We start from the raw sequence: 12,724 nt of genomic DNA, 5'->3' as shown, positions 1-12,724 counted from the left end.
AGTTGACATTTCCACTGTTTTGCTCTTGCGTTATTTTTGGACATCAGACGGTGTAATTTTTGCAACGAAAACGTGTTTGCGTTCTCACTCTCTTTGGCTGCAGCTCAGCTGAACCTACATGTGTCCCTGATAATCCTAATCCTTGTTTTCTATCCTCACATATAGCTGGCATGCCAGGTATAAATCAGTGCCTGATTAGAAGGCTAAAAAGGAGACGGGGCAGAGCTCTGAAGAGGTCATTGGCTTTACCTTAAAATGCTCATGAGGAACGTCTGTATGGCGTTTTAGCATCCTTCATTCATTCTTGTTTACAGCCACAAAAAAAATACAAAAGGAGCTGAGGAGCTGAAGAGCGTCATGTGATATGTTTTTGATGTAGTGCTGCTAATTAGAACAGAAAGAACCAGTGAGGTTGATGGATGGTGAATTTATGAATGAGCAAATCCTGTTATATGAGGTCTTCTGACAAAAACCAACCCTGGTGGTGTCATTAGGGTTATCACAGCTTCTTGTAAAATGGAAAAAACTCTCTGCTGTCTGCAGAAAGAAGCAGCAGCACGTCTCATATTGCTTTATTTAAGCTGTAACATTTTACACACGAGACCTTCAGTCAGTGTGCTGTGCAGCGCGGCCGGCCCTGAAGCCATTAGAGCTCTCTCTCTCTCTCCGTCTACTCACAGCTCTCTATCTCCAGAGTGCAGTTCTGTTCATCCAGGGGATACCTCCTGAGATCCATCATGCAGGCTGCTGTTGTGGTTATCCTGGGAAAGAAGACAGGGATGGAGAGTGTATTTTAGACACTGTATGTGATTTACACAAATTATGTTGAAGGGAGGGAGTGAGGAAGTCAGGGATGCTCACAGTTACCTAACAACAGAAGGGACTGCGGGAATATAATCAGATTAAAGCATTAAGGTGATAGCACTTGACTTTGCCCGTCATCTTTGAAGGAAACTAAATGTCCATTTGTCTTTTCACCAAGTTCCTCAGCTGGCTTCGTATTACAGGAGACTACTGTCATCTTAAAATAAGATTATTGCGCCGCCTCCACGTTAAAATGCTGACTCTGTAACTGTATACATAATTACACTATAGATCACAGTCCAGTGAGTAGCTGTCGGTCGCCTTGGCTGAAAGCAGGCTGCCCTCCATCCGGTGATAGAGCGGTGAAAATCAAAATGATACCAAGGTGTTTTTGGCACAGCTCATCTGAAGTGGGTCATGAGGAGGTATTGTTTATGGGATGTGCGAGCTCAAACGGCTGATCATCAAGACAGCAAAGTGAAACGCAGAATAAGTCTGTCCTGATTAAAAAGCCGGCTGCCTGGCACTCAGCCACTGGATGTCTTCATTCAGTTAAGACTGTGGAAACCCATTAGGTGATATTATACAGCTAAAATTACAGCAAATCGACACAGGGTCTGCAGCGTACCGACGCCATCGTAATTCATTTGTTTTAGCCTCGATGAGAGGACAAAGTGTGCGGTCTTTAATCTGCATTCAGCATCAGCTTCAGCTGACAGTCGTATCACACACACCAGGTCACACAGCTCCCTCGCCCTTTGATCTCCTGAAAGCATGTTGAAGTAGCCCACAAGGCTAAATGCTATGGACTCCACTTGCATAATCAACCATGGCTGTTTGAGTATAAACACTGACAGATGCAAACACAAGTATGCACACACACACACACACACACACACGGTTTCTGCTCTGCATCCATATTTATAGGTCACACCGCGAACCTGCCTGTGGAAAAGATGAATGGAAATTCAAAACAAGGGCTTTCGTGAGGCAAATATCAAACAGCAGCTGCACTTTGCATCATGCTTATCCTGTTCATACATCTTCTCATGAATCATCTCAGACCGCAACTCCACTCAAAATCAAACGCTGGCGTGCCCTTAAAGCCTGACAAACACTGCTTCGGCTGAGCGGCGGGCAGTTGCTCAGCCGGGGCATCATAATAAAACACATAGACTGGGAAACATCCGAGAACATTTTTGTGAAGCCTTGTTTATTTGCACGGCAACACAAATAAACTCATCTGCTCATCTGACCTCTACTCTTGGTCAAAGCAGGCTGGAAAAAATGAGTCATTTTTTTTTTTGTTGCTCCAAACTTTGGGCACGTGGGAAGAGGTGTGTGTGTGTGAAGGTGTTGTTAGGGAACAGAGGAAGAGATACTGGAGCTGCACAAGAACCAGGAGTAAACACACACCTGAGTCCGTACAGAACAGTTCCATCCGGGTGCAGGCGGATCATTCTGTTCTTGACCGTGACTCCATGGACGAAAGACTTCTTGTCGTTTAGGAAGTAGGTGTCGGGGACCCAGAGCTGGTCCGCGACCCTGTTGTCTAGAGTCAGGTTGAGGGGGATTCCGACGTAGGCTAGACGCTTGTCCCTCCAGTACTGTTGGAAATACATGGTCAGCGTATAGTCCTGTGGACACAGAGGAAACAAAAACAACATGCAGTGAGACGTCTTTCATTTCACCCTCATTAAAAAAAAGCTTTGAAATATCCCCTGCTGTTGGTGCTCTTAATATTTACATGACATGACGCAGCATCCCACAAGCTTGATGGAGTGTGGGCCAACTGGTTCACACACTGCAGCCAAATCCTCACAAGTGTCTTTGCCCTCCCTTTTGGAAAACAGTAACCCGTACAGTGCTGTGGCATTGTACGCCGGCGCGCGTGGGAAGGCTGACTCACGGAGCTGCGGCGTGAGCGAAAACATCTCCATAGAGGATTTTACCTGATATTCAACAAATGTCTCTCCCTCCATAGACTCTGTGATTCACAGTGCTGCAAAGTAAAGCCGCCCAAAGGTTTTTCAAACATATGTCCGTTTAACTCAGAGTACTGTGAATGATTCCACTCCAAGGGCAGCTTGTTTTTTTTTTTTTTAAAGTCAAGCTGCGCTTACTTCCTCTCCATAGGGAACTGAGATGGAAATACATGCTTTAAGTAACACTTTATTGTGCTCTCCTCTGAGGTCATACCTAATTTGTTAAGTCTAATAGGTATTTCCCCCATTACCCAAATGCAATCAAAATCAAAAGGACTTCATCTCAGGGGCTCTGCTGCAGTTTGTGAGAGCCTTGCAGTTCTTTCACCTCCTCTTGTGAAGGCAGGCTTTGCTGTATTAGCAGGCTTGTTAAAGTGGGATGTTAAAAAGATTATGAGTGTTAAGTCAAAGAAGTAGTGAGGTCATGAGGGCACTGACCAACATTTTCAGGGTTTTTGTTTTGATTGGATTCAAGTAGTTTTTGACCAGTGCAGAAGAAGCAGCAGCAGCCATGGAGGACAGAGCCCCTCCCTCCCTCCATCCATATCATATAATCCACTTACCCAAGCTAAAAGTCTCTTTCCTCTATTTCTGTTTTTCTGTCTGTCTGCACCTCTCTCTCTCTCTCTCTCTCTCTCTCTTCCCCTCCCTCTCTCTCTCTTTAGGGGCGATGCCATGATCTCCCCCCCCCCTGCCCGCTGTGGTGTTGAAATGAAACCAGCCTGCACCAAGCTGGTGCTGGTGGAGGCGCATGCATGTCCGTATGGTGCGGTAGTTTTTTTTTTTTTTAGGTTCAGAAACAAAAGAGAGATTAAAAAAAAGACCACTGCAATGAGCACGGCTTCCCAAAAAATGTTCATCTGTGACAGAACTGTTACGTAACCAAAGTAGTTATTTGTCTCTGTGCACAACCTAAAAAACATTGTGTTACCAAAGAGCACACGAAAACACAACACCGTGCAAACTCACAAACACAGAGTATTAAAGGGTCCTTTTCTGTTTTGCTAATAATTGAGCCGATATATGGTCCACGGTTTGGTTAGCACACAGAGATGTGAAATGGAAGATCTTAGTCAGCACAGGATCCAGATTGGTCACACAGCATGACAAGGAAGCACTGGCACACCGCCATCAATGTATGGTGGCGGAACCACGGCTTGTTTGGTTGCCTGCAGCACCCGAAAACATGGGCCAAGAATCTGGTCGCACTTGTCTTCTATTACCATTAACTATAATCTAATAATATGACATAGAATTATTCATGTTCTCATTCAGAGGTGAGGAAATCATTAGTGCTGCGATATGTGCTCATGTGGTACGGGCTGACCCAGACATGACATCCTGTACACGAGACTAATACACTGATCCTCCCAGTGATATGCTTCTTACGCTGCTTTAAGTGACAGGAGAACAAATCTTTGCCATTGTCTAGGAATGCAATCAGTCATAGCTGCAATAAAACATGGATTGATCCCAGCATGGGGTGGAAATTTAATTTGCTGTATGAATCAGTACTGTATACCCCCCCTCCCCTCCCCTCTCCTCCATTACTACTGTAACTTTACTCTCCATCACTCCCTATATAAATGACTAATGTTTTTATCTCCTCCTCCAGCACTATCATGCTTTGTGGAGTGTCAGCAGGTGGGCAGCCCAGCGAGCGCCTCGTAAGACATAAATAATTGAAATCAACCACGTAGCCTTGTGCAAACACGCGGCCAAGGAATCCTCATCAATCTTGCATGGAGACAATCAAAATGAATTTCAGATGAGGACGAGCGCGGGTTTGCATTACCTGCCCTGGAACTGTGTGTTGTTGTGTGTTGTTTTTAGGGAGGTGGGTTCTGATTTTCTACAAACTAGGACTGTGTGTTATGAATTATTGACCACTTGTCCCACAACACACCAATTCCCACTGCACTGAGTGTTTGTTTGGTAATTAGCATATGTTTTCAGTGGAGATAATGACACTGACCAGTGGAAACGACTGCCAGAAAGCCTCAATTATTCAATTAACTCCACTGGATAATCACTTCCATTCAGGGTGTGCAAGAACTCAGATAAGCAGAGTTTTGGCTGTGAACTGACCCACATTCATTTTAATCTCTCTCTCTCTCTCTCTCTGCAGTATAGAGCAGCTTCCACCAGTATGGAGGAAATATCCTGTTTTCTGACCAGCACAACAGAACAGAGGATAAACTGAGGAGTCATTACCACATCTGACATGATTCTCATAAAAAATAAATGGCCGCCGCTCTACAAGTTCCTTGGCGTAACTTCACATGTTAACGCTAATGAGGGGGGGTGATGATATGCTATGTAATAACAGTGTTCTCCATATGAACCCCCCCCCTGTTCTGTAAAGCAATTTGAGTCACATCAGTGTAATTTCAGAGCTCTCCCTTGGGATGGCCCTGAGGCGGTATATCACCGCACTGCAGGGGAATCCCTGGGTGGGTTTCTGCCCCCACCCACCCACCCACCTCCTGCTGCTGCTATAGATAGGTAAAAATAGCACTGTCCCTTATTGAGAGCAAACGCGGGGGAAGTGATTGAATTGGGCTTTTTCCTCTAAGTGACAGTGTCGGCCTTCGATATATTGGATAATTTCCTCACTGTCTAATATTTTATGATGTATTACCTCATAACAAGGAAGGAGGGCGAGCACAGAGGGAGGAACGATGGGGAACACATAACGTACAAACACTTCTCTCTTCCGTGAACAGCGTTATGACTTCGTCTGCTCTTGTTTTATTGGGGTTGCTGGCACAAGACGCTTTTTTTCAAGTGTTGAATAAGTTAAAATATCACTAAATCACTCACATTGATTTCCTGCACTATATTTCAGCAGACGTCTCTACTCCTGCACCAAACCTGTAAATCTATTAGAACCACAGCGTTGAGTGATGACCTTTGCAGTAAGCGCCCCCCTGCATTATAGTTTTCCTGCCCCTTTTTTTTTTTATTTGCCACAACATAACGACTGCCTGACTGGCACAGAGAAAGGAAATGAGGCCGGCGCCTGTCAGTTTATACATACCCCAAGACAATACTTAGTAGTATCTTAAAGGTGCACGCTGCTCTAAGTAACTCTATTATCACAGAGGGACTGTGGCACCTGATCATCTTTCAATGGGCACTGCGAACCTGGAAGCGGGCTCGTTCTAAATCTTAGTGATCATCACTTCATCCTACAGCGTGCTCTCTCCTGAGGCCAATTACATTCCATCAGGCAGGAAGCCGGATGCCGGATAAAAGACATGAGGGTATATTAAGCCACACTCGAAGCACAGAGAAAAGATGTGCTCTTTTTGCATAGACCTATATAAGATAATTAGGGTGACATAGTTAGTGCATTGGCAACATCTGATTCCAAGATGCATTTTTAAGCATACAGTATACGGATGAGGCTGCTGATTGTTGCATAACCAGCCTCACACCAGGCTGTGTATTTAATTAACCCCAACAACACTGCACTATTCAGAGGACGCACACACACACCAGAGGGGAACAAAATTCAGGTAAACAAATGAGTGCTATCTTTTGGGAGCCGCTACAAAGAACGTACAAAACAAACCAGGCAGCAGGAACATTTGGAGGAGCAGAGCTGGAGAGGGAGATCTTTTCACCTCTCCATAATGACAGTTTTTTTCTCTTTCTGACACCCACACACAGCCGTGGGTGTATGGATGACTAGCTCTTTCAGCCTGTTACTGCAACTCCGCTGCAGACTTTGACCATTTGCCTGTGTGAGGGGCTCTTTAATTTCCTAAAATTATGATGACTCTCATAAGGCACGGATGATAATGGCCTTGATGGCTGTTACTGCCAGAGAGAATCACACCTGATTGTCCGCCGCTGCAAGAGAAGGTCGTGATGATAAAAACACACCTACGCACCGCGCCGTTATTTTGCAAATAAACTTTCTTAATAACAGCAAGCTTGAGGACATTTAAATGCAAACACTGATCTCATCTCATCCCCACATTAGACAAACAATGCTGCACCAAAACAAAAAGACCCAAATGATGCGTTTTCAAGCCATAAGTGTAGCACTGGTTTCAAAGTAAGCACTGCCTCAGCACACATAATCTGTTTTGACTCGCTCTGATCTTGTCCTAGTATGTGTTTCTCATCAGTCGAGGCCCCCGGCACACCACAAACAAACCTCAGAGGTAATTAGTGTGCTTTTCTCAAACACTTTAGCATCTGCTAGTGCACGATCCTGCGCTCCGCTAAGACTTCAGACTAGCAGAGACTGACTTGGCTGACCTGCCCTTCCAGGTGGATTTGTGGACAAACCAGATGCCATGTTCACACCGTGGTGCTGTGTTTCCATCAGCTACCACCTCCTCTCTCTCTCTCTCTCTCTCTGCCTTTCTCACATCTTTGATCCCTCGCTTTCTCTGCTCCTTTCTGTTTCGCTCCGTCACTCAATAAATCTTTAGCTCCTGGAGCTCTCCTCTCGTCTGACTCTTGATGTGCAGACTGCCTGTGTGTGTGTGTGTTGTGTCTTGCAGATTCCCGAGGGCTCATAGCCCTGCACAGACCTCCCTGGACTGGGCTGATGAAATGAACTCTCCTTCAACATCAAATAAAATGAGTGGAGCTGTGTACAGGAGGCTGGGGAAGCTTCATAGAAAGCAAACACAGGTAGTCATGTAAGATTTAGAAGCAAATATCAGCCTGTCTTATACCTGATACACATTAGAGAACATTTTATTGACTCTTCCCCTCACATTCAATGCCCTGAACATAACCCTTTGATTTATCAGCAACTCTGTTAACCTGCAGTGCTCTTTGACTTGAACATTAAACATTGAGAAGGGTATATCTCTTTAGAGGAGTGTCAGTTTTCTACAAGAAGTCCCTGCATCTCACCTGCCCACGTTCGAGCTGCAAGAAGAGAACCTTTACTCTCGATCTGCCAAAACCTTAGGCTCTCTCCGTGTTTGTTTCACTGCGCACTCTTTTTGTCTCTGCACAGGAGAGAAAACGCCACAAGCCTGAAATATAAAGGTATTGTTTTTCCACATTCATCTGCAAATCTGCTCTCCTTGTAGAACACGCAGAGCCTCATTTCAGCAGAGCCAGCACTCCTTCTCTCAATAAGCCCTCAACTTTCAAGACTAGTCCCCCCACAATTATGCCCGTGGGGTGTTCCTCTCAGCTGGTGGAGTTGATTCCGTAGCTGAAATGTTTTTAAAATGAATGCAGAATGGAGCTTTTCAACATATTTCCCCACTTCCAACAAAAACAAAACAGAGAGAGCTGCAATTATCTGGGCTGTGCTGCTTAGTGTTGATCAATGGTCAGGACAAAAGCCTTCATTATCCAGTTCTCTGAGGAGCAACGTTCCCCCCCCTGGCTGAAAATCACAGACGGTCCCAGCACTGGATGAAAGTCATCCACCAAATGTCAAGCACTGAAAATAACAAACAGCTTGACCGGTCTTGTTTTGGCTTCAACGCAGGATAAGAGCCAGGAATTGTCCATTTACCGAGCACAGATGCAGTCCCTCTGTGAATTGGTGGCAATGAGACATGGACCTAATTAATTATCAGTTTAAGTGTGATCTCAGCTGTCTAACTCCCTCGTTGATCAGCTGCCTTCATCTGCTCTGTGGAGAATTGCCTGCTTGGCCAGCTAGCTAACGTTAGCAGTTGGCAATCAGGGGTCATACAGACTCGGCTAAAAGAACAAGATCTGCTATGAAAAGAGCTGTTCTGTCACATAAGGAGGACTTTTGCTTTATGTTTTCACTTTCTTACTTACTACAGAGGGACACTAACTTCAAAAACCTCTGGAGTGTATCGGCCAAGAGAGCAGCTACTTGGGGATTATAAAGTCAGGGATGGATAAGTAAGTCAATTAAAATGAACTCATTCAATCATTTATTTTTATTTCACAAAAGGTGAGAGAGAGCGGAGGTGATAACCTGCACACAGGACAGGCACCTGAGGAGAATTGACCACACAAAACTCAGACAATAGAACAAAATTCCTAAACATAAATGTCTTATACCAGCTCGAGAGATGTGCTTAAATCCTCCTACTTTTAACACACAAGTTAGAGGTGGAACCAGGACAAAATTAACCTCTAAATCATCATAAGTCAGTCAATCATCATAATATCTGCTGTTAATTAACCCTGGACAATCACACTTCTTTAATACATAAGAAGAAAAGTAATCCTTCTGTGACCAGGTGTTTGTTGCAAACAAAGAGTCTTCTGAGGTGTGCAGGAGTCACCTGGTGAAGTAATCACCAAGTCATTAGTATTGATCTTCACCACCCTCACACACCTCCCACTAAATAATGGCAGTTTTCTAAGGTGCAGCAGAGCAGTTATCCGAACATCCTGTATGCTGTCATAACATTTGATGATGTGCACATATTACAGAAGCTGAAGTTTGAACTGACCTGACCTGACTTTGTTGAGAGTGCACAACAGGCTCAGCAGCCATCACTTCTAATAGAAAGTCACAATGGTCACACCTTGCACAGGCGGTGGCCTGTGAATCATGTCAGAGCAGAGGTGTTATTCGGGAATCAGGCAGCACAGATCTATAACGATTACAAACATTGTTCGCCATTCAATCTGGAGCTGGAGTCTGAACACACAGCCGCCCGGCAGGCAATGCGGAGCGGCTCCTCTCTCATTGCAATTTGGGTCATCGTCAGCTGATATTTTAAGATAGAATAGCCTGAAGTTACTTCCCTGCATGCGGGTACACGTGTCAACAAAAAGAAAAAAAAAAGCATGCAGCTCAAGAATTAGCAAATCCAACCAGAGTCTTCTCTCTGCTCAGAGAGCCTCCTGGGAGGACGCTGGCACCAGAGGTTAACAAGCAAAGCAGAGGGAGAGCACAGGATTTTCAGGATAAAGGAGACTTTTTAGAACCATGTCTGCAGCTTTAATCCCTGTTGTTCTTCTGTGTATGTAAGGTGCTGGCAGTGTGTGCGATAAAGACCTTTTATTGCTTGCAGGAAACCCAGCCCCATCCATCAGACCATCACCTAATGGCCTGAGAGGAGAAGAGCATGCCTGCTGCTATAACAGCGAAGGGGGGAATCCTGATGGATGTATCCTGCATTATGCGGCTGAGTAAACACACAGAATTGATGTAAATCCACTCACCATGTTGACTTCTGACACCATGTCTATGCTCGCCACGTCTATGCTCATGCCCACTGCAACAGGAGGCCCTGGAAGAGGTTAAACAGCTGATTATGCATATAGGCCTACACCTCTACACCTGACCACAACACTGTGAATGGCGCCAAAAATAAAGCTGGGGATTAATATATTGGGGGTGAAAAAAAATGCTGCACATACCTCCAAAGTCCGGCCTCAGTCGGATGTCATATCCCTTCAGTAGTTTATCCACCGTCTCCTTCACGAAAGACATGTTGCCCGGTTCATTGACGCTGAAATGACAGAAGAGAAACCATCACCTTGGCTCCTGTACCAATCAGCCCGGCCAATAACCTTGACTTGTCAAAAATGACAAAAAGCACTCACCTTTTTGCGCAACACACAATCGAACCGACAACCAGTGCGGAAAAGACGCGCAATTGACGAACCCTCTGCAGAGCAAACATCACCCCCTTTTTTCTGTTTTTAATTTACTGTGTGTCTCCGTTGTTTACACGCACAGCAGCAATGTCCCCCCCAACCCCACCACCTTTAAATCAACAGTCGTTCCGGACGCTCCTCAAATCCAAAGTAAATCCATTGATTGCTCAAACAAATCACAGAGCAGAAAGTGGACTGAGGCTCGGGAAAGTCAGCAGCTCGCTGTGGATGGAGTCAGATGTGGAACATGGGCTGACATCGCCTCCCCAGCGTCAACACTGGCTCCGCTTTTCTTTGCCGTCTCTGACAGTGCGAGAGGCTGTTACATTCAGGAGCTGAAGCGCATATTGATGAGGAGGGTACATGCAGGGGATGCTGCTGCTGCTGCTGGTGGCGGTGAAGGCACTCGGCTTGTTCAAATGAGAGACGAAGACCAACACTTAACACACTGTAAAAAAAAACAGCCACCAGTAGCTGCAGTCTGTGAAACGGCCAATATGGGGCTCTTTAATTTGCCCTTTAATTATCCTTATTTAAGCTACATTGGTAGAGTTGATGTATAAATGACCACTCCAGCTGATTTTTAGAAAGGCTTCTTTATTAAGGTGCAAAACTAAAATATTTGAAATGAACAAAAACAGAGAAACTGGGACATTTTCTAATTTAAATTTGTAATCCAGATTCCTTTAATGCAACAGAGTTTATTTTGTGACATGACGTCACTTCCAGGACCGTATTTTAATGTAAACAGTTTAATATTGAGACGAGCACTGCACACACTTCCCTTATAGAAATGGACATTTTTTACAGTGCTCCCCGCACCATCCGTGCCAATCCCCTTTCCCTTGTGTTTCCTATAAAAATGGCGGGACCTGAACACTATCGAATGCAGACAGGCTGCATTTATCAACCTATTAATCGATGCTTGTGATTGATTAGCCTGTTAATCGCCTATAATGGTCTATTTCTTGGATTTTAAAAAAAAGTAGGGCTGTACACCATCCATTATTTAGAGCTTGAGAAATAATGTTGAAGTCGAGCTTTAGAAATTCCGTGGGTAATTGGGAGCGCGCAAGCGCGTGTGCGCGTGCACCCGGCAGTGGGGAGAGGCTCATTAGGGAATCACGCAGTGTGTGTGTGTGTGTGTGTGTGTGTGTGTTGGTGGTGAGGACGTTTACCTGGTCTCATAGATGGCGAACAACTTCTTGTTTCCGTCAACAGCATTCCTGAAAGAAAAAGAGTGATGACATCATTCATTATAAAAGAGCTTTCAGCCAATGAACACACGCAGCCACCAGACTTCCTGTTTATTAGATCTATAAGTTTATTATTGTTATTTTTAGATGATTGATCTGTGTGGAAGCCTGCAGGAAAAGCAGGGATCTTAAAAAGGGGGAATTGCCTGCAGGGCAAATATTCCACACACACACACACACAGACACACACACACACACACACACACTCCGCGGGAGCTGTCCGCACCAGGCGTGGTGCTGAAATCAGGCTCCCGTGGGCGCAGACTGCTCCTTTACATTGCGCACACTTCCATCTCCACACAGATTTAAATAAAGTGGAGGAAGGCTGAACGTCACACACTAATTACGAAACATGGAGCTCGGCTACCCTCTTATGGCAACCACCAGGACTTTGAGGAGCTCTTGTTTTTAGAACAGCTAAATAAAGACACTTTCTTCATTGTTTTACGCCCCCGTTTTCCCCCCCTTTTTTTAAAATAAGCCTTCTCTCTACACACACACACACACACACACACACACACAGTGTGTCAGTCACGGCTTCAACAGGAGGATTCGTGCGCAAAAGTAATTTCTTCCCTCAAACCTCTCGGCCTCCGTAGAAGCCAATCAACTGTACTTTTATTTCCAGCGTCTCATGTAATTAGACAAAAGATCTATACAGCTTACACACACACAGCCTCTAACAGACTCAGCCGTGGATTAAATATCATTGTTGCCCCCGAATTCAGAGACAGGGTTAAAAAACACCCGCACCTGATTTTATTAACATCAGCTGCCCTGCCAGTGCGCCTCCTCCTCCTCCTCTCAGCCCACCAATGGAGAGCACCAATTTTAAAACATGATTAGCCTCTGTTGCAGCACTTCATTCTCTCGCACCGGCAGTAGGCGGTAGCGCAAAAGAGACGGGGAAAAATGTGGACTGAATCCGAGGCTGGCGGACGAGACCGAGGAGGCAGCCCGAGTGATGCTGCTGCTGCTGCAACACCTCTGGAGGCGATGCGGGGGACGCGGTGCAGCAGGCACTAAAGAAGCAAGACGGCGAAGCTTATAGGAGGAGAGAGGAGCAGACAGACTACTACAACACCGCTGACTGAGAGAGAG

At 45.3% G+C, this 12,724-nt stretch overlaps 1 protein-coding gene across 4 annotated transcripts in view; it reads right to left on the bottom strand.

Annotated features, from left to right (window-relative positions):
- Nucleotides 1-12,724, bottom strand: part of LOC114452305 (gamma-aminobutyric acid receptor subunit beta-3-like) — a 38,367-nt gene that overhangs the window by 12,460 nt on the left and 13,183 nt on the right. For 2 of the 4 annotated variants that reach the window (XM_028431558.1, XM_028431566.1), the window contains exons 2-6: nucleotides 11,546-11,593; nucleotides 10,128-10,219; nucleotides 9,930-9,997; nucleotides 2,221-2,441; nucleotides 679-761 (exon numbers count right to left, since the gene is read on the bottom strand). In XM_028431558.1, the coding sequence (XP_028287359.1) occupies nucleotides 679-761; nucleotides 2,221-2,441; nucleotides 9,930-9,997; nucleotides 10,128-10,219; nucleotides 11,546-11,593 (512 nt within the window). Of the gene's footprint in view, nucleotides 1-678; nucleotides 762-2,220; nucleotides 2,442-9,929; nucleotides 9,998-10,127; nucleotides 10,220-10,313; nucleotides 10,436-11,545; nucleotides 11,594-12,724 lie in introns of those variants that run through there. The other 2 variants (XM_028431574.1, XM_028431582.1) reach the window with 1 other exon arrangement.

Source organism: Parambassis ranga, chromosome 2 (genome assembly GCF_900634625.1).
Source record: "Parambassis ranga chromosome 2, fParRan2.1, whole genome shotgun sequence".
NCBI lineage: Eukaryota > Metazoa > Chordata > Actinopteri > Ambassidae > Parambassis > Parambassis ranga.
This window is presented reverse-complemented; position numbering and strand designations above follow the sequence as displayed.